This window comes from Mesoplodon mirus (assembly GCF_964341445.2).
Source record: "Mesoplodon mirus genome assembly, chromosome: 4".
NCBI classification, from domain to species: Eukaryota; Metazoa; Chordata; class Mammalia; order Artiodactyla; family Ziphiidae; genus Mesoplodon; species Mesoplodon mirus.
In genome coordinates, this window is record NC_138979.1 from 142,591,904 (window position 1) to 142,614,790 (window position 22,887).

At 39.8% G+C, this 22,887-nt stretch overlaps 1 protein-coding gene across 2 annotated transcripts in view; it reads right to left on the reverse strand.

Annotated features, from left to right (window-relative positions):
• The window catches only part of GCH1 (GTP cyclohydrolase 1), a 50,370-nt gene that overhangs the window by 15,405 nt on the left and 12,078 nt on the right, over window positions 1–22,887 (reverse strand). For both annotated transcript variants that reach the window (XR_014293917.1, XM_082619246.1), the window contains exon 2: window positions 7,490–7,599. Coding sequence is in view for 1 of the 2 variants with exons in the window: in XM_082619246.1 (XP_082475372.1) it covers window positions 7,490–7,599 (110 nt within the window). In the remaining variant the exon portion in view is untranslated. The remainder of the gene's footprint in view (window positions 1–7,489; window positions 7,600–22,887) is intronic.

Here is a 22,887-nt window from a genome sequence, read left to right on the forward strand (position 1 = left end):
CCAAGGTACAGAAGTACCACTTGAAATTTATACACTTATATACAGAGCTATAATTTATTTGTTTATACTATTTTTAGTCTTCCCGAAGATCCTGTCATTTAAATGGTCACTTTTAATTTTTTTTGGTCATGCCATGCAGCTTGTGGGATCTTTGCTCCTTGACCAGGGATCGAACCTGGGCCCTTGGCAGTGAAAGCACGGAGTCCTAACCACTGGACCACCAGGGAATCCCTGTAAATGGCCGCTTTAGGCAATCATCACTGAACAGTATGTTTAAAAACAGAGTTAGTAAGAACACAGACACAGAAGTAATCAAAGCAGAAGGTAGGAGGATATAGTGGAGAGAGGCTGAGTATAGGATCAAGTTCCTGGGTCTGACCCCAGCCAAGTCACTAACTCCCTATGTCCTCTTGGACAATTCACAGCTTCCTGAGCCTGATATTCTCACTTAAAATAAAAGGTAGCCATGAGCTCAAAGGTTCCCTCATTTCTGAAAATACACAGCCCTGCTGTCATGGCCGAGCATCATTAGTTGTGTGACTACCAGACCATATATGCCTCCTCATGTGATGGAATACGGAATCCTCAGCACTCCCACCCCGATGAACTACTCTTGTCAAATATGTTTAACCTTAAACTTAGGAAGTTTTAGATCTAATCCAGTTTATAGAAAAATGCAGAGATTGAATGGAGCAAACACAGAAACTGAGACTCTCTACAGAACAACTGGCCTAGTTTCTCCAGTAAAGAACATCATTGGGGTGGGGCTGGAGGTGGGGCTGGCAGAGGAGATTATTGTAGATTAAGAGACTTAAGATGCATAACAACCAAATGCAATGCGAGTGCAAATGTGTAACCCTTATTTGGATTCTGGTTTAAACCAACAAGACAGCTGAGACACCTGGAAACATGTAAATATCAGTTAGTTATTAGATGCTATTTAGGAATTACTGTTACTTTTGTCTGTGGTAGTGCTACTGAAGATAAGTAAGAATATTTTAGAGATAGGTATTAATGATTAGTAATGAAGAGTCATGTTGTCTATAACATACTTCAATATATTGAAGGATTTACTGCCAACTTTTTAGGTTGATAATCAAATCAGTTATGTTTCTTTAAAAAATTCCTTATCTTTTAGAGAAATATGCTGGAAGAAATTATAGAAAAAAAACAATGTTATCTAGGATTTGCTTCAAAATAGTCCAGTGGGGACGTATATAGAACAAGACTGGTCCTTTACTGATAACTGTTGAAACTGGTTGATGGGAACGTGGAATGTTATATACTAATATACCTGTTCTTAGATATGTTTGAAATTTTCTGTAATAAAAGGTTTTAAAAAGAGATACCACTACATACACATCAGAATACTAAACTTAAAAAGATTGAAAGTGCCAAATGTTGATGAGGATGTGAAGTGACTAGGACTCATGAGAGTATATGAAATGTAAACTGGTACAACCAATTTGGAAAACTAAAAGTCTGTATTTAATAAGTTGAACACAGGTATACCCTGTATCCCTGTACATCCACTCCTAGGTATATTCCAAGAGAAATGCATGCAAGAGGAGGATCAAGATGGTGGAGCAGAAGGATGTAGAGCTCACCTCCCCCAACAGGCACATCAAAAATCCATCTACACCTGGAACAATTCATACAGAAAACCAACTGGAAACCGGCAGATTTCTTATATTACCAAAGCTATAAGAAAGTTCTCTGTGTAACCAGGTAAGATGAGAAAAAAAAAGGCATCAGGCCAGGACCGGTGCCCTGGGGAGGGATCTGTGAAGGAGGGAAGGTCCACAGGGGCAGGCCCAAGCCCTGAGGGGCCCCCTTGCCTACTGGGAGGTTTGCTGGAATAGACAGAGGGGCTAGAGGGGCCTGGACTCTGCTTGCAAGGAGTGCGCAAGCTGGCTGGCCAGCAATCGGGAGAGAGGGCACCGCTGGCTTCCACCTGGCCACACTTCCAGTCCAAAACGCTTGCCAGGGCCGGGAGGGGTGCTGCTAGTACACACAGGGCTTAGGCACTGAATCCCGGATGGACAAGTCCTGAGAGAGGACCCAGCCTAGCTTCAAAGAGATAGTCCAGAGGGCCTGGGGTGTGGTCTGGGCCAAAACTCAAAGTCCACTGTCAGCATTCACACAGTAGGGGCAGTCCAGCCATGGCAGACTTGGTCAGCACACACACTGGGTGGCACCACAGAAACGTCTGGAGTGGACAGCCTCTGGGGAGGAGTAAACAGTGGCTCACTACCTGCCAGGAGCACTCCAGGTCCGCCCACCCCACACTACAGCTCGGTGCCAGATCTGGGGCAGATAGGTCCTAGAAGAGGTCCACCACAGAGGCAGCCCAGGTCCCAGGCAGCAGCACCTGGATTCCTGCAGTCATTGCACTCTGGCCCCCTTCACCAGCCCACTCCACATCACAGCCTAGAGCTAGGCCTGGGACGAACACAACGGCCTTGGGCTGCTGCTGAGCAGAGGTGCGGATACATGCATGGGTGGTGCCTGGGTTCACTGTGACCATGTGGGCTTCACCTGCTTCAGCAGCCACATGCTTTGAGACAGGGCATGCATTCAAGAGCCATGGAGCCTTACTGAACCTGGCCCTCTGGGCTTCTGCTCCAACACTGGGGAGCACACCCCACCCCGTATGTGACAGCCACGGAGCAAAGAGGAGGCCCCACCCGACAGCCAGATCAGGCTCTGGACACACCACCAATCACATCCGCTATCAGGAGGATGACAGCCAGTACACTTTAAGGAAAGACATGGCTGGCATGCATACCAAAAACAGCCCTTGCATCAAAAAATACTGGACTCACACAGTCTACACAGGGACACTCCCACATTAAAACACCCCTTCAAGACCACAGTAGATTAACTTTATGAATTTAGGAGAAACAGTTAAGTAAAATGAAAAAGCAGAGGAACTAACTCCCAATTAAAAGGAGAAGAGAAATCCCCTGAAAGAACTAATAATGAAACAGGCTTTACCAGTCAACTAGATCCCAAGTTTAAAATATAGGTGATAAAAATGCTAAAGGATTATAGATAGAAATGCAGATCACTGTAACAGGAAACTAGAAACTATAGAGGAACCAATCAAAATTAGATAACTCAATTCCCAAGACAAAAACCAATCTAGAAGCAATAAAACAGAACAAATAAGTGATCTGAGAGATAGAATAATGGAAATCAGAACAGCAGACGGAAAGACAAACAAACAAAAAAAAATGAAAGCACCATATGAGAACTATGGGATAATATAAAGTGTGCCAACCAACTCGTAACGGGTTTCAGATGGAGAAAAAGAGAGAAGATCAAAAATGTATCAGAAATTATGGCTGAAAACTTTCCATACCTAAAGAATGAAATACATTCAGGTACAGGAAGGATAGAGGGTTCCAAACAAGATGAACACAAACAGACCCAGACCAAGATATATCATAATTACAGTGGCAAAAGTTAATGTAAGGATTCTAAAGGCAGCAAGAGAAAAACAGTTACAAGGGAACCCCCATAAGGCTAGCAGCAGATATCTCTGCAGAAACTTTGCAGGCCCGAGGGGAGTGGCATGATATATTCAAAGTCCTGAAAGGGAAAAACCTGCAACTCTACCCAGCAAGAATATAATTTAGAATAGGCGAGATAAAGAATTTCTCGGACAAGCAAAAACTGAAAGAATTCAGCAATACTAAACCTACCCTTAAAGAAATATTGAAAGGTTTTCTCTAAATAGCAGAGAAGCAAGAATCTATAGGGGGACTTCCCTGGTGGCGCAGTGGTTAAGAATCCACCTGCCAGTGCAGGGGGACACGGGTTCGAGCCCTGGTCTGGGAAAATCCCACATGCCGCGGAGCAGCTAAGCCCCTGCACCACAACTACTGAGCCTGTGCTCTAGAGCCCACAAGCCACAACTACTGAAGCCTGCGCGCCTAGAGCCCGTGCTCCACAACAAAGAGAAGCCACCGCAATGAGAGCCCCGCGCACTGCAACGAGGAGTAGCCCCCAGTCACCGCAACTAGAGAAAGCCTGTGTGTAGCAATGAAGACCCAATGCAGCCAAAATTAAATTAATTTTTAAAAATGTTCTCAATTAAAACAAAAAAGAGTCTATAGGATAGGGAAAAATCACAATAGGAAAAGCAAATATATGGGACTTCCCTGGTGGTCCAGTGGTTAAGAATCCACCTTCCAATGTAAGGGACGTGGGTTCGATCCCTGGTCAGGGAACTAAGATCCCACATGCCATGGGGCAACTGAGCCCATGCTCCACAACTAATGAGGCTGTGTGCCGCAGCTACAGAGCCTATGTGCTCTGGAGACTGTGTGCCACAACTACAGAGAAGCCCAAGCGCCGCAATGAAGAGCCTGCATGCCACAATGAAAGGTCCCACATGCTACAACTAACACCTGATGCAGCCAAAAATAAAATATAAAAAATAAGAAAAGCAATTATATAAAAGGACTGAAGATCACTTAAATAAGCCAGTACATAGAGTAAAAAACAATAACTGAATCACTGTGCTGTACACCTGAAACTAAGATGACATTGTAAATAATGTTTACCTTATTTACACTGCAAAAAAATTAAAAAAATTTGTAAATGCAATTATAACTACAATTAACAGCAAAAGAATAAACATGAAGATGTAAAATGGGACATCAAAGCCATAAAATATGGGAAAGGAGAGTATAAAAATGTAGATCTTTTAGAACATGTTCAAACTTATATGATATGACTATCAGTTTAAAGCAAGTAGATATAGTTATGGGTCAACATACTTGAAAACCAGGATAACCACAAATCAAAAACACATGACAGATTCATAACAACCAAAAAGAAAGGAACTCAAGCATAATATAAAAAAGAACCATTAAACCACAAAAGGAAAAACATAAAGAGATGAACAAAGAAGAACTACAAAATCAACTGGAAAACAAGTTTTCAAATGGCAATAAGTATATACCGATCAATAATTACTTTAAATGTCAAGGGACTAAATGCTCCCATCAGAAGACATAGAGTGGCAGACTGAATAAAAAGACAAGAAACCAAAATGCATTGCCTACAATAGACTCACTTCAGGGCAAAATACACACACAGATTGAAAGTGAAGGGATGAAAAGAGATATTTCATCCAAATAGAAATGACAAGAAAACAGAGGTAGCAATACTCATATTGGACAAAATAGACTTTAAAACAGAGTCCATAAAGAAAGACAAGGACATTATATAATAAAGGGATCAATACAAGAAGAGGATATTATACTCATTAATGTATATGCATCCATTTTGGAATACCTAAATATATAAAAATAGTAACAAAGGGAGAAAGTGACAGGAAAACAATAATAGTAGGAGACTTTTTACACCTCACTGACATCAATGTATAGATCTTCCAGACAGAAAATCAATAAGGCAACAGAGATCCTAAAATGACACTAGACCAGTTGGCCTTAACTGATATCTATAGGATGGACACTACATTAAAAAAAAATTCTTTTCAAGCACACATGGAACATTCTCTAGAATAGACCATACACTAGGTCATAAAACAAACCTCAACAAATTTAAGAGGACAGAAATTATTTCAAGCATCTTTTTTGACCACAATGGTATGACATGAGAAATCAACCACAAAGAAATACAGGAAAAAACAAAACAAAACAAACACATGGAGACTAAATAATATGCTACTAAAAACCCAATAGGTCAATGATGAAATCAAAGAAGAAATCAGAAAATACCTTGTGACAAACAACAATAAAAACACAACCTTACAAAAATCTATGGAATGCAGCAAAAGCAGTTCTGAGAGAGAAGTTCATAGCAATACAGGATATCCTCAAATAAGAAAAATCTCAAACAACCTAACCTATCACCTAAAGAATTAGAAAAAGAAGAACAAGCAAAACCCAAAGTAAGCAGAAGGAAGGAAATCATAAAGATCAGAAAGAAAATAAAATAGAGATTAAAAAAAAATAGAAAAGATCAATAAAACCAAGAGCTGGTTTTTTGAAAAGATAAAATAGACAAATTTCTAGCCAGGCTCACCAAGAAGAAAAGAGAGAGGACCCAAACATACAAGAAGTGAAAGAGGAGAAATAACAACCAATACTGCAGAAATACCAAAAAACAAAAAATCATAAGACAATACTATAAACAGTTGTATACCAACAAATTGGACAACCTGGAAGAAAAGGACAAGTTTCTAGAAACCTGTGGCCTGCCAAAACTGAGTCAAGAAGAAAGATAATTTGAACAGACCAATCACTAGAAGTGAAGCAGAATCTGTAATAAAAAATTTAAAAACAAAACCTCCCTGCAAACAAAAGTCCAGGACTTGATGGCTTCACTGGGGAAATTCTACCAAACATACAAAGAACTTACACCTATCCTTCCCAAACTATTCCAAAAGACTGAAGAGGAGGAAACACTCTCAAATTCATTCTAGGAAGCCACCATCACCCTAATACCAAAACCAAAGACACTACAAATAAGAGAAAATTACAGGCTAATACCTTGATGAATATACATGCAAAAATCCTCAACAAAATGTTAGCAAACTGAATCGAATAATACATAAAAAGGATCATACACCATGATCAACACCATGTTGCAAGGATGGTTCAACATACAAATCAATGTGATACACCACGTTAAGTAAAGGAAAGACAAAAACCACATGATTATCTCAATAGATGCAGAAAAATTATTTGAAAAATTCAACATCCACTCATGACAAAAACTCTCACCAAAGTGGATATAGAGGGAACATATCTCAACATAATAAAAGCCATTATGGTCAAACAAATATGAAGCAAATGTTAACACATTAAATTTAGGTGATGGGTGTTTAGATATTCATACCACTATTTCCTGTAAGTCTTCTATTTGAAAATTATTAATATAAAGTCAAAATAAAATAAATGATATGGGGGGAGGGAAGAGAAAAGGACAACGCTTGGTAATCCACATGTTCTCAAAAGTATGTTTAACTACGGCAAACTAGATAACATTATCTAGCTCACAGATTCATTTTTCCTAAAATAGAAAGGGTTGGAAACAAATTAAACCCACTAATACTATAACCTCTGCCACAAGATATTCTGCAATCATTACTGCTCATGTCATATCATACAAAAGTATATCTTGGATCAAGTCAAAATAAAGGACAAAGGTTTTCAGAGCCTGCAGCAGCTACCTAAAAAAAAAGATGGTCTTTAATCTCATTATTTTAACCTATTAACATGGTATTTACTGTGAAATGCTTGCCCAGAGGGCCTTGTGCTACTTTGTTTTTATTTTGTTAATTTCCAGCTATTAGATTAGTAGGGTTGATAAAGAGTAAATGTTTATGTGTAATTCTAAATATCTGGGATATTAGGAATTACCAGGTGACAATTTAAAATATAATTATCCTAACTTTAAAACTGTCATTGTGCTTTTAAACACTGTTAGGAGACAACATAGAAAAACTTACCTTTCCAACAAATGGAACTAGATGATGTTCACACATGGAAAACATGTCTATGTCCTTCACAATCACCATCTCATCATGATCTTCATCAAATATAGCATCATTTAGGACATCTGAAATCAGAGGCTTGCTTTAGTAACGTTTCCAATTTTATAGTAAGATAAAGAATAGAAAAGCTAACACCCTGTAGGTACGTGTGAACTGACAGTCAACATAAGAATAACATAAGAATGTTAATCCTAACTAAAATATTAATGGCATGCAAATTAAAACTAGTTATTTTTCTCCCACCACATTAGCAAAGTCTTTTTCTTTAAATGGTGGGGAAAATCCTTATGATGTGGTATTACATAGAAAATGCAGGATTACCAGTGTATTTGTAGCATAGGAGAGGGAGAGAAAAAGAGGGAGGGAAGAAAGGAGATAGATTATGCAAAACAAAAGAGTGGGTATTTCTGGTGATAGGAATGGTCTACTTTCACTTCCTTCCTTACATTTTCCTGTACCTAACACTTTCTCTATAACAAATGTGTAGAAAACTATATCTGAGAAAAAAACAATTCTTACCTCTCTGATTTCTAAAGCTAGAGCCAGATACCCATAAACTTGACCTCTGTTATTACCACCCCAAATAATTTTCTATTCTTATAAAATTTCCTAGTTATTGTATGCAAGCATCAGACTCATTCTAAACAGTTGCCTTCCTCCTCCCTTCCTAGGGAAATTAATTCTATAGCTTTTACGTGTGTGCCTGTCCAGGTTGGCTTTGGGTGATGAACAGTGTCTTGTTTAACCTGTGGACTCTGTCATATATGGCCAGGCTTACAACAGACATTTAGAACAAAAACTTTATTTTTAAAAACTGCACTCATATCTGAACAGCTTGGCAGACTAGATACATTCAAGTCATCTAGGTATGTGATTTCAAGGATTTGGGGATACCCAATCTACACAGCATGAGACAGAAGGGAGGAGAACAGAGCTTTGTAGCCACATGCTGCTATTTCCCCTTGGAAAGGCAAGCTGCTGAGTGAGTCACAGGGAAGATGTGCAAATGTACACCCACACAGCCTGACCTTCAGTGGTTCCGTTGCTACCAGAAGAGAGGCTCACAGATATTGAGTTATCATTTAACCGCAGTTGTCATCCCCCGATTTAGGCTATTCAGAGACACATTTGACTGTGTAATACAGCAGTTATTAGTGTGGTAAACAAAAGTGAACATGTGGGGTTTGGACACACAGATAAACATGACACCCTGGTTAAGAGAGGCTAAAAAAATCCAGGGAGGAAAAGGCTCAGGGCCATTCTTTAAGCAAATACTCCTCCAAAAGCAGTTTTCTCTTCTGAATACTCTGTCCTAACCTTCAGTCCTATTTTTGAAAGAAGTCCAAAAATAGATCCTCAATGCTCCCCGAAGTATCTTGGAGTTTTCCATGATTTTAATGTAATGTTACTGCCATGCATAGCTGACTAAAATCTTTAGTCACACAAGGAATCTTCCTGAAAGTGAAAACAAAAAAATTTTTCTTAAAGAACAAAAGAGAATTATCAAATACAGGAAGCGTTCATTTGTTTTCTCTGGCAAAAAATGAGAGCAACCCCATTCTAAGCTCTGACAACAACCATGTGGCACGTGTTAAATGCTGGCCCTCAAGTTAGGCTTATGTTAGCATCTGGCTCCATTGCTAACTGCTGAACCTTGGGCAAGGCACTCTGTGCCTCAATCTTCTCAGCTATAAAATGGGCATGAGGGGCTTCCCTGGTGGTGCAGTGGTTGAGAATCTGCCTGCTAATGCAGGGGACAGGGGTTCGAGCCCTGGTCTGGGAAGATCCCACATGCCGCAGAGCAACTAGGCCCGTGAGCCACAACTACTGAGCCTGCATGTCTAGAGCCTGTGCTCTGCAACAAGAAAGGCCCGCGTACCACGATGAAGAGTGGCCCCCACTTGCCACAACTAGAGAAAGCCCTCGTACAGAAACGAAGACCCAACACAGCAAAAATAAATAAATAAACTCCTACCCCCAACATCTTAAAAAATTAAAAAAAAACACAAAAGGCAGAAAAAGTGGAAAAAATAGGAACAAAGGATAAGGACAGTGAAATAGAAAAACAGTAACAAATATTAAAAAAAAATGCGCATGAAAAAAGTATCTACTTCAAAGAGGTATCCTGAGGATTAAATGAGATAATCCACTTGTGTTTAGAAATATGCAGGTGGGGTATGCGACAGATAATATTATTACTATTACTATAATTAAGAGAGTTGCTAAACTATGTTCCCATACACATTGATGTACACCAGAATTTAAAAAGCAATAATTTGCTTCTAAGGAACAGACTGCAGAAAAGGAAAAGTAATGGAGTATGGAGAAACCTGGCAGACACCACTTTAATCAAATAATTAAGGTTAACTTTACCAGTAATAAGACATATTGATATCATGTAACTCCTGACATAAGACCATGAGAAGGGCACATCACCTCTGTGGAATTCTTCCCCCAAATCTGTAACTGCAGTCTAATCACCACACAAGTTGAGGGACATTCTACAAAATACCTAAAGAAGAACTCTTTTTAAAAAGACGTGGAGGGAATTTCCTGGTGGTCCAGTGACTAGGACTCCGCACTCTCACTGCTGTGGGCCTGGGTTCAATCCCTGGTCGGGGAGCTCAGATCCCACAGGCCACGCGGCATGGCCAAAAAAATAAATAATTAATTAAAAAATAAAAAGACATGGAAAGACTAAGGAACTGTCCACACTAGAGAAGACTAAAGACACATGACAACTAAAAGTAACAGAAAAACTAAAATCCAAATAAAGCCTGTAGTTTTGTTCATAGTGTTGATGATTGTACCATGGCCATGGGAGATGTTAGGATTAGAGGAAGCTGGGGAAAGGGTATATAGAGAATCTCTTTTACTATTTTTATCATTATTCTGTAAGTCTAAAATTATTTCAGAATAAAAACTTTTAAAAAACACAACAGAGGGATTTCGCTGGTGGCGAAGTGGTTAAGAATCCGCCTGCCAATGCAGGGGACACAGGTTCAAGCCCTGGTCCAGGAGGATCCCATGTGCCACGGAGCAACTAAGCCCATGCGCCACAACTACTGAGCCTGCACTCTAGAGCCCACGAGCCACAACTACTGAAGCCCGTGCCCCTAGAGCCTGTGCTCCACAAGAGAAGCCACCACAATGAGAAGCCCGCACAGCACAATAAAGAGTAGCCCCCACTCACCACAACTAGAGAAAGCCTGTGCACAGCAACAAAGACGCAATGCAGCCAATAAATAATTTTTGTTTTGTTTTTTGTTTTTTGTTTTTTGCGGTACGCGGGCCTCTCACTGTTGTGGCCTCTCCCTTTGCGGAGCACAGGCTCCAGACGCGCAGGCTCAGCGGCCATGGCTCACGGGCCCAGACGCTCCACAGCATGTGGGATCTTCCTGGACCAGGGCACGAACCCGTGTCCCCTGCATCGGCAGGCGGACTCTCAACCACTGCGCCACCAGGGAAGCCCTAAATAAATTTTTAAAAATAAATTAATCTAAAAAAAACACACAACAGAACAATACCCATCAACTGGAATATATAAGCAATGGAGCACTACTCAGCAATAAGATGGTATAAAATAATGATATATGTACTAAGATGGTTGAACCTCCGAAGAATTATACTAAGTAAAAGAAGTCAAAGACATACATACACAAAAAACTATGTGAGATTCTAGGAAAAGCAAAAATAGTGATAGAAAGCAGACAGAAAGTTTACCAGAGACCACAGAGGTGCGACAGAGGATTGGCTGCAAAAGGATATAAAGACATTTTTTTTTGGTTGATGGAAACCATCTAAACCTTTGTTGTACTGGTGGCTATGAGTTTGTCAAAATTCAAATTGTGCACATAAAGTTGGTAAATTTTATTGAATATAAGTTACACCTTAATAGAGCTAACTTTTAAAAAAACTGTGGCATACAGGGGCTTCCCTGGCAGTCCAGTGGTTAAGACTCCACACTTCCACTGCCAGGGCCACTGGTTCTATCCCTGGTTGGAGAAGTAAGATCCCGCGTGCTGTGCAGTGCGGCCAAAAAAAATAATAAAAAACAAAAAAAGTTTAAAAGCTGTGGTATATTATGAAACCTTTTGTGTGAAAGTCGAAAGGAGATACGAACATATACACACATATATACACTTATCTTCAAAAGGAAACAGTAGAAGAATAAATCAAAAAGCAAATAAAAATGATTACCCATAAAGGACTAAAAGAACAGGCAAAAAGGGATATGATAAAATGAGACATCTTTGAATAAAATTTGTTACATAATTTTGACTTTGAAATCATGTAAATGTTTTACATACTCAGAACTAAACTAAAAAGAAAACAACTAACGACCCCATACGTTGTGATGTTTTGTGTGATAACGGAGCCTTGATGCTTTGCCTATATCCCATTTCATTAAAATGGACCCAGACTATAAACTTGACCCAGCCTAATCATTTTTCTTCAGTAATGAAGTCTCCCTGCTGTATTTATTTATGTTTTGCTCCAACATATCTGAAAGCTACCATCTGTGGCTAATAAGAACAAAACACTATCACGGATTGTTTTAATTTCCTGTCTGTTATCAGCAGCAAGGAGGTAACCCTGGAAACAAGGATTTATGGCATTCTATTTCCTACTGTTGGTCATAACCAACAAAAGAAACCAAAGCCACCTCCAAAAGTTGAAGGCCTATCTATAACACCACCACACACAAAAAGTATAAAAGTATACCTTTCTCATGTCATTCATAACTAAGCAATGACAACAAACAACCCTGCTGGGCAGCCATCCCTCAAGCATTTTGTCCCTTCCTGAAAGTGCATTAAGGCAGGCCCACAAATGACCCAGAGTAAGTATTTAAGCATCCTCTGAAGCAGAAGTTCTGACTCCCCCAGTGAGCTTGTTAAAACACAAATCCCTGGACCCCACCCCCAGAGCATCTGATTTAGGAGGTTTGGGTGAGCCTGAGAATTTGCATTTTTAACAAGTTCCCAGAAGATGCTAATGCTCCTGGTCTGGGAACCACACTTTGAGAGCTGCTGTTTTGAGGTATTCCATGTTCTGTGCTGCTACATAGAATCTTTACACCTTGAAAATGCTCCTACTGATACATCATATATATTAAGGAACACAGAGCTGTTTCTGCTGGGGTAAAAGGAAACTCCTAGGGGAAATTCCACACAAAAGGAAAATTATATCTAAGGAACATTCTTTTGCATGAGCGTTAACAGTAATTAGCACTATCCTGGATGTTTTGTGATCAGCACCAAAAATTAGAGATCTCTGAGGAAGTCAGAATTGCACAGATGATCCATCTTCCTGGAGGACAGCATTTAAAGACAATGGAAGAAGACCTGGAATGCTGAACATGCGTCCATCGTAAGGGACAGGAAAGAGAGAATGGGGTCTGCTTACTCGTTTTCGAATTAAGAGAGAACAAGATGCAGAGAGTGAGACCTAACGAGGCATCAGGCCTCTTCACTCTTGGCTGGAATTAAATCAACTCAAGGGGCTAACAAAGATAAGCCCACCTGATTTCGTGGAGAAAGATCTGAATCACTGGCCCAAACCCTCTAACATTAGAGCTGCCTCAACCAGCATAGAGTACTTACTTCATTGTACTTCCAGGTACCACTGTTACCTGGTTGATTTCTCCCAACCTTGGAGGTAAGTGTTGTAGCTGAAGGCTTTCGCGTTTCCACACAGTACCCTACACACCACGCACAGAGCCAGAGCTAAACTGAGATCTTCCATTTTATCTAATTAATATCTCAGTCTTTACCCTGTGATTTACTTCCTTAAAATAGAAGACTCCAAAGAAACTCACATGGTCAAGGGAACATAAGACTTCTCATGGCAACATTATTGGTAATAACAAATAATAGGAATTTAAATGTGCATCAGAAGGACAAATATACATCTTACTTAGAAAAGCACTAAAACCATTAACTAAGGTATCTCTTCCTTGTGAGTAGCAGTAACCTTCGACCAAGATGTGTGCTTGATTATCCTTTGTCAAAATCACATATGTACACACCTGACCTCCCCGCTTACCGCTTCAGAACAGTTCTCAAAGTTCTCTGAGAGACTGTCTCTCAGGTTATAATCCTCAGGTTGGCTCAAATAAAATTTTCCATTTCTTACTTAGATTGACTATTGATTAATTTTTTTCATTGACAAGAGTATGTCCATTTAAATGAAGTAGAAACAATACTACCTGTTGTTTGTGGACACACACATAAAATGAAAGTATAAAAATAGGCATGAGAGTGAGAGATCAAATTCAGGATAGGGGTTAACTTTGCAGAGGGAGGCTAGCAGGATCAGAGAGAGATAACTATGAGCTTTATCTGTATTTTTAAAAGCAATTATAGTAAAATATTAAGGTTTGCTAAAATTGGATGAATGTTGGCTAAATTAGTTCTTTATACTTTTTCTTGTATATTTGAGATATTTCATTAATAAAAAAAAGATTTTTTAAACTGAGGAGTTCATACACAGGCTGGTGTTTTGTTTTTCTCCTGAAAAAAAAGCAGGCAACTGAGGTTACCCTTGCACAGGACTGGGACTAGAGAAGGATTCCACAGGGAAGACACAGCCTGCTTCACGCAATGCTGCAAACGCCTTCAGAAACCTCCCTAAATCACACTCTGCAATTAAAACAAAGGCTTCTGCCCTGAGTGTGGCACTGAAACTTTCTGTTTTCTACCTCCTGTTTGAAAAGTTTGTCCTACGAGTAAGAGCAACATTAAAGCAAATTAAAAGAGAAAAGAAAATCACTATCTCTGCTTTCATTTCCATCACGGTAATACACCTCTTGTTAGTATTCCAACAGGCACAGCTTTTTGCACTTAACAAGACAGAGCTAACATTTGTAAACTGGCCAAAATAAGCATGAACCCGAACATTCCACAGACTGACATAATGACAGAAACTAAGATGACTTTAGACAACCATTCGCACCATCTGCTGAAGTAGGCGGAGCAGCTGCACAGCTTTGATATGCTCCGTGAACTGACTTCATAAACTGCAAGTTTGTCAGCAGGAAAGATCCAGTGCATTGCAAAGAAAGTCAAAGTTCGGTTATTTTGGAAATTTCCCTTCCTGCCATCCTTGGCAGAGATAAATTCCCATGTTGCATCTAAGCAACTAAAATATAGCTAAGACAACATGAATGGACCTTGAGGGCATCATGCTAAGTGAAATAAGTCAGACGGAGAAAGACAAACAGTGTATGATTTCACTTACATGTGAAATCTACAAAAGCCGAACCTGTAGAAACAGAGAGTATAATGGTGGTTACAAGAAGCTGGGAGGGTGGAGGAAACGGGAAGAGGTTAGTCAAAAGAGTACAAACTTCAAGTCAGAAGATGAATAAATTCTGGGGATTTAACACACAGCTTTTTAATTATAATTAACAATACTGTATTAAATATTTGAAAGTTGCTAAGAGAGTAGATCTTAAAAGGGTGGTAATCATATTGCAACATATAAGTGTAGCAAATCCATACGTTGCACATCTTAAATTTATACAATGTTACATGTCAATTATATCTTAATGAAGCTGGGGAAAAAATACATAGCCGAGGCTATGGAAATAAATGTGCTGGCTGCCCTCAAAAGAGTATTGATATGCATGTTTCAGCAAATACAGTAGCAGTATGCTCTTCCCACCCTCTCAGCAGCTGTTTTTATGAACACAACATCTCTCCCTGAGAGACAAGTTTCATATATGAAGTTAATTAAGACCTTTTTCTTGATCACAACAGTAATGTCTGTTACAGTTTATCTAGAAGACATTAAAACACTGAAATGAGAAAATGGAAGCACATAAAATCTCTCTACCCAGAATTACTTAACTGGGTCTTAGGGAACCACACGTACAGTAGTTCAAGACGTAGTATGGTAAAGTAGAAGGAATGAGTTCAAAGAGTCCAGAGACCCGAGTTCTCTTTCAAGCTCTGTGCAGTCTGTGACCTGGGGGCAGGGTCCTCACAAGTAAGAGGAGGGTTTTGAAAAAGGAATTCAACATGACTCCCAGGTTCCTGGTTTGCACAACTCTGCGAGTGTTGGAAATCGATGCCAAATTACAACAGAATTACCCCTCCCACTCCACTGGTGAGCTTCTGAGATGTGCACAGCAATGGCTAGTGGCTTTCTGTACTGAGGAAGAGAAAAGCACCTGTTTTAAACTATTCAGATTTATTCATGGATAAAACTGAAGGTTCCCAATCATATACACTATTAACTCTCAAAGTTACCTAAGCCAAAGAACTCTCATTCTGGTCACAGTTTACTACTCTGAAAATCTGTGGTAAAAGTTCCTTATTTGTGCAAAATAAGATCCTTAAAAGGCTGTTTAAAGAAAGAAACACAGTGTATTCAAGGAATCATTAAAAAAAATACACACCTGTCAAATTTAGTTTTTTAATTGGATAATTCTGTATGCCTTTCACAATCCAGCTGTTTCACTGAAAATGGAATTTACGAAACAGACGGTGGTAACAAGGTCTGGTGTGCAGCAGTTCTAAAGAAAGAGCACACCAATCTGATAAACTATCCATTTGCTTCAAAGCCTTTAATAGGCTCATCCCTTATCATCCTACTTTCACTTATGCCATGAGATTTCACACTGACGGATGTTATGGAACCATTTGTAATGCTATCCGACAAATAAGTACCAGCAGGGTGTGCAAGTCTCTATCATTCATGACAAATGATTAAGGGACAAGGGATCATCTTTTAGAACAGTGGCTCCCAAATGCAGCCAATCATAGGGAGCCTTGGAAAATACAGCTTCCCAAGCCACCCTGACAAAGTCTGATTCCCTGGGTGTCGGGGTGACCCCAGGATTACGTCTTTTTTTTTTTTTTTTTTTTTTTTTTTTTATCCAGGTCAACACTGGGGCCACCGTCTGACCTTGTAGGGACTCAGGTGATGTTTGTAGAAGTAAAGAACACATGAATGAATAAACGCGAGTTTTGACAGGGAAGGACAGGAACAGTAAGGCTGTGGGCTTGTAAATACCCTTTTCCTAGCACGTGGGAGAATCTTCCATTCTTTCAGAAGTGTTCCTTCCACCCCACCCATCTCCCATCTCCACCCCCACCCCCAGAAGTGATGGTCCCCCCCAGCTTACTCTGTTTTCTCCTCCACAACAGAGAGAACTAGAGTTTCGGGTGGGACGGGGGGTACTAACCTCCAAGCTTCTCGTGGCTCAGCTCCATTACCCTCCCACGCCTGACCACCCCCTCCTCAACGCACCGAACCTAGAGCTAAGGTCAGTAGGAAGGATTCTTGAGTCTGCCAGGATTACGTCTTTTAAAAACCCAAATGATTCCGATAACCAGTCAAGCTGGGAGCGTAGGTTTTTAAGGGGTGAGAGTGGATGAAGGTTGAAAATGGACCCACTACTGGCTCTAATTTGCTGTTCAGCAAGGCCAAACAGTGGGCAATATAATTCCTCACCATAAACCCTCACTGCAGTCACCAAGTCACAGGGTGACAACTTGCACGGAACACTGTGAGCTCTGCACAGGAGGCCTGGAAGAGAGACTGAGGTGGGAGGTGGTGGGGTGAGTGACAAGGGGAGACAAAGGGAAGAAGCTGGAGCCACCTTCAGAGCAGGTGACAGAGAGGACCACATGGCCCAGCAAAAAATAGAGTAAGGAGGACCTCACACAAGAAAGTTGTACCCATCTCCCAGAAAAAACATCAGCCATTTAAGAAACCAATTGGCCCCTAAAGCCAATGCACTAGAAATCAGTTTCAAAGGTAACATGATCATGTTTTCATAGAAGTCCTGTACTAATTTCCAAGCTGGACACAAATATGTCAGACTGTGACCTCAAGAACCTTAAGATCTGAGGAAATAAGACGTCTATGTGTAAAAATATTTGGAGAATGACTATAGTTAAACTACAAAAGCAATAGTTTGCATAAAGGGAAAAATAAGGGCCAGGAGAAGAAATACGGCTAAACTGAAGATAAAGATTTGAGCCAGGCCTTAAGGATGGATACGAGGAAAGGAAGAGAGGGTTTTCTAGAGGGTGTGAGGGAAGGAGGTACTATATGAGATGAAATACAGAGGTGAGAAACAATAAAAGGAGAGGTACACTGCCTGAATGGGTCATGCACTGGGCGGAAACCAAATTCCCCTCTGTTTTAGAGCATTGTTCAAGTTAAAATTTACATTTAGTTCATAACCTCTTTCAAGTCCTGCCACACTCTGCATTGGTCAAAAGTTATTATCCTCATTTGACAGATGAGGAAACGGATGCTCTATTTGGAAACACTAAGTGCCCGCTGAAGAAGAGCCAACTGCTGGTTTGAGGGCTGGACTTTGACCCCTGTCCTCTGACTTCCAGATGAGAGCCTGATCACCAGCCACCAGAAGTCTGAACCTGGTGAGCCCATTGGCTGGAAAGCCAAATCAGGAGTTGCTGCAGCCATGAGGTGACAAGGCCTAGAACAACAAAGGAAATGAAGAAAGCAAATCAGATTCTCTAAAAGAAATATAAAATATCAATAGTTATGTATACGGAGGCTGAAGGAGAAGAGAGGGTCAAGCTAACTGCCAGCCCAGGAGAGCAGTTAGAAAGAGTGGGCTGATAACAACCATCTGCTAGAGCCCAGAGCTGGTGCACCTCAGTTGCAAAATACTGTTTAACCAACTATTTATTTGGTTTATATGCAGGAAAATTCAGTAATTTAATGCTACTTTGACCTTTACTTTCCGAAATCAAACTGGAACAGTTTCAGGGGAAAGGAGAATCACATTAAATCTTCAAACTAATAAAAAGGCTTTTTTTAAAAAAAAGGAACTTCTCTATGGAAGTTTATCCTAGGAAACCAGTAAAAGATAGCTTTTCAAACCAACTAGAGTCTTACAATCTTCAAGATCCAAATGTTGTGTCTCTCCTGATTGTGATATTGCATGAAGAAAACAGCATTCCTAATAAAAATGCTTTCCCTGAATTTAATCAAGTCTTTAGACCTAACTTCCAGTTTCCAGGAATATGAAGGATAGAGAAACAAATTAAATGAAAACAAGAAGAAAAGAATCACACAAATCTCAAAGGTGGAATATCTTACCGGATAGCTGACAACCTCTGATAAATCGGGGAGAGCAGGGTAGTAGGAACTTTTCTAGATTTAAACCTAACAATCAAATGCAAATGTATGGATACTGAGTGGGTCTTAGTTTGAACAAATCATGAGTGAAAGACATTTGGGACAACTGGGGAAATCTGAATGTAGATTAGGTACTAAATGATATGAAGGAATTAATAGTTAGTTTTACTAAGGATAGTATAAACGGTTAAGAAGAAAAACACCTTCAAGGGTGACATTTCACCTCTAAATACACATCTCTGGTTTGCTCTCAGTAAAAGAACAGACCATACCAATATGACAAAATGTTAATTTTGAATCTAGGTAATAAGTATACAGCTGTCCCTCATACAATTTCGTCTACTTTTGTGTTTGGAAATTTTACATAATAAAAATTAAAAGTAAAATAAAATGTCGTGATTCTAACAGAGTATCAGTTTTCTTGGTATTACTGTTTAATCAACGAATCCAACAGTTCCTCTTCTAATTGATATGAAGCTTTAGTAATAGACTGAAACCCCAAGTGGTAGTATGACTAGCAACTACTTACTCTTCGTGGAGAAATGTCTACAATACTCCTGAGGGGAAAGTCTTTAAATAAATGTTTTGTCCAAGCAAAGGGGCTAGAGGTTAGAAGATCACCAACCCTAAAGAGCATATCAATGAAGAACCTTTTAAAAAATCTGCATCGCAAGAAAAATGAGAGACCTGTTACCATAGAAACCATCTGTGTGGCTTGAATGTTTCAAAGGAAAACAGCATCTCTGGCAACAAAGAAGCCTAAGGTCCTTGCTAGGACCTCGCCTGTCAGCTGCTGCAAGTCAACAGATGGAGCAAAGAGAGAATGCCAACAAGCGTGCCCATACTACAGAGACCTCGGCGAGACGATCCAGCTCCAGTCTGCCTTTCCCTGCAGACCAGATCCACAAGAGTCTTGAAAGTGACATGTGCAGGGCCATAAACTAGTTAGTGCAGATGCTGTGACTAGTCCAGAGTAGTGGTTCTTCCCATTATACCAGGATGAGTCTTTGTTAACCCTAAAATGGTTTGAGAAACACCAAATGGACCCTTAGCATCAATATTATATCAGTGAACATTTCTAACATGCTAAATATGTAGCTAAAAGACTTGTCTCCCTCTTATGAACTACTTCACTTGTAAAGGGCCACCCTTGAGAAGGCTCAGTTTATTGTGCTGGAGGGGTATAGAAAGAAAGAGTTAGATATTAAAATGAGAGAAAAAAACAGCAGGGGCTAAGCTTGGCCTCCACTGAGGCAAATCCTGAAGGCGCTGACGGCTGGAGGCTGTCAGCTAACTGCACCTTACCCTTATCGCTGAAAGGCAAATTGTTTCTGATGGGCAACCAGAGTGGCACTCGTCCACAGTTGCCTGTGCATTAACAGAAGCACTTATATCTTGAAGGGGTGGTGAGCTAGAGAGGTGTGATCTACAGCAGCTCTACCTTAAAGGGGTCTGGAGTTCGGCAGAGTCCTCGCCAAGTCAGCAGCCTCTCAGTTGAACTCCAGCACCCAGTACCTTCATCACTGCTCGTGAACATCTTACTATAAACTATACCATCGGTGTAATTGTATTTTAAGCTATTTTAGTGACAAATTCCTTGTTTGGGACATTTGTCAATGGCCTCTGTTGAACTGGGCTCTGATTCCTATTTAGAATAAAAACTAATACATGTATGATCATGCCTCACATCAATAGCCATGAACTTCACTGAAACAGCATCTGGACCAACCAGATCTCAAAAAAATTCAACCCAGAACTCAGCAACTGCCAATTTCCTCACCTACACCTGGATGCTTGTTCACAGAACTCTAGAGAGGCAAAAGGTGTTGACTGGTGGAGGTGGCAGGGGGGTGGATTCTCATGGTTAGCAGCCAAAACCAAAAAAAAAAAAAAAAAGGAACAATTAGAGGAAGAGAGCAGGCATAAGGGCCAAATAGTGCAGAACAAGCCTCATGTAGGACTTCTGCCTCAGTCTCCAGCTCCAGTGTGAGAAGGAGACAGAGTGGATTTTCAAAACAGGCTATGCACTAAGCTATGCACTAAACTAAAATGCTCACTTGCCCTCGTGAGGAGGTGGTGATGGAAGAGAATTTAAAAATGCAGACAAGAGGCTGGAACACAACAAAACATTACAGCCATGGTGAGGAAAGACAGAAGGAAATCAGTCAAGTGTTTTTGAAAGGAAGAGATCTACTCGATGTCTGTAAAATCACTGTGGCACTGATGGATGGGAGCAGGACAAGCTAGGAGGCAAGACAGCCAGTAAAGAAGTGAGAGATGACTAAGAGCCAGAGCAAGAGAAGGTAAGAGAGTCTAGAGATATTCAGGAAGTATAAGAGTCAGGACTTGGGGCATGAGTGACCAAGGGGATCAATGAGAAGGAAGAATTGCGAGAGGAAATGAACGACCAGATTATAAAGCCTGGACAAGCAACATGTGTTCAGGTAAAGTTGCTCATTAGAAGGGCTGACTGGTCAAAATGGACTTTAGAAACATCAGAGAAAGAAGCCAGCCCTAATGCCTTCCCATGCTGATCTTTAAAAAGTTAAAAAAAAAAAAAAAGTTTAAAGTAAACCTGCTTTGAAAGCTTCATTTAATTTTAACTCTATGGTACAGACAACTATGAATATTAGTGTATTCTTTTTATTCCAGAACAGCTAAAAGCATAATCTTCTCTTAACTATCATGGACTATTTGTTTAAAAAAAAAATTCAAAATGAATTTCCTTCTAGGTTCAGCTCAAAATCTACCTCGTCCATAGCCATCTGTGATTTCAAGTCTCTCCACCATAAGAACCCACCTTGCTTCTGACCACACAGGACCCCACTTGCTCCTCTCTGCAGGAACTTAGTGTCTGGTCCCAGCTAGCACAGACCAGAGGCTCCCTGAGGGCCAAGCCAAGGCCAACCAGTTTTGCTTCCCTTTTAACAGTTAGCTCAGGGTCATTCACAGGCCTGATGTTTGATAAATAAAAAATATGCACACAGTTAATATATCTTCAATTCTAAAGATTTCTTAAAATAAGAAAATAAAATCCTTACAAATTTAAGAACATACAACATTCTACAGATGAGTTACTGGCTCAAACAAGGACCAAACGGTTCTTTTCTAACTTTAAAAAGATGCTCTTAACACGGACGAACCCTGAAGACATTATGCTAACTGAAATAAGCCAGACACAAAGGACAAAATGGTATGATTCCACTCATATGAGGTCCCTAGAATACTCAAATGCAGAAAGTAAAATAGAGGTTACCAAGGGCTGAGAGAAAAGGGGGCCAGGGAGTTATTATTGGTTGATGAATATGGTTTCAGTTTGGGATAACGAAAATGTTCTGGAAATAGACTGTGGTGATGGTCGCACAGCAATGCGAATGTACTTAATGCCACTGAACTATATACTTAAAAATGGTAAACTTTATGTCGTGTATGTTTTAAAGCAAACAAATAAAAAAAAGGAATATACAACATTCAACTGTATGCACTTCAACACAGTTGCAAACATGCAGTAGGAAACATAACTGGGTAAGTTGGTAGAGATGCAACATAATTATGTTGTATTATTTTGCCTAATTATTCAAAGAGAAGATAAAATAAATTGTATCTCAAATTTACATACCATTGTAGTTACAGAAAAAATTACTTTAAATAAAAGGAAAGATTAAGAATTTATAACTGCATTTAAGAAAAAGTACAAACCCTAAAAACAAAGATTTAAAACAGAACTGAAGTTTCCAAATAGTAAAACCATTAAAACAGACTCACATTTGTAAAGTATAAATGATCAAAATATAATTAAATGTGCTTTAGACAAAATGTATAAAATTTTGGTTTTCAAATATCTCCCTCAAAAGATTAAGTGGGGAAAAGTCTGTTAGGTATTAATCCACCTTTGAACTGAATGTAATTTAGCTAAATTTTTTGCAATTATTCACAAATTCCCCTGATTAAAAATTTCATGAACTATCTTAAAGTCAGGATGTTAAGAAATGCCTCAAAACTAAAACTACTTGGCTTTCTGTTTGCTAGAATTCAAGAAGAAAAACAGAATGCCTATGGATTACACTGCTCACATCTTAAATGGATCTTCATATGAAAATGTAACATAGGCACTTAAAACCTAAGGGGGCACGGTGTCCATTGGAACATGAGCACTGTCATCACACACACCTGGGGTTTGCTCTGTGCCCTCTGGCAAGTGACTTGACCAGAGGCCTCTCAGTTTC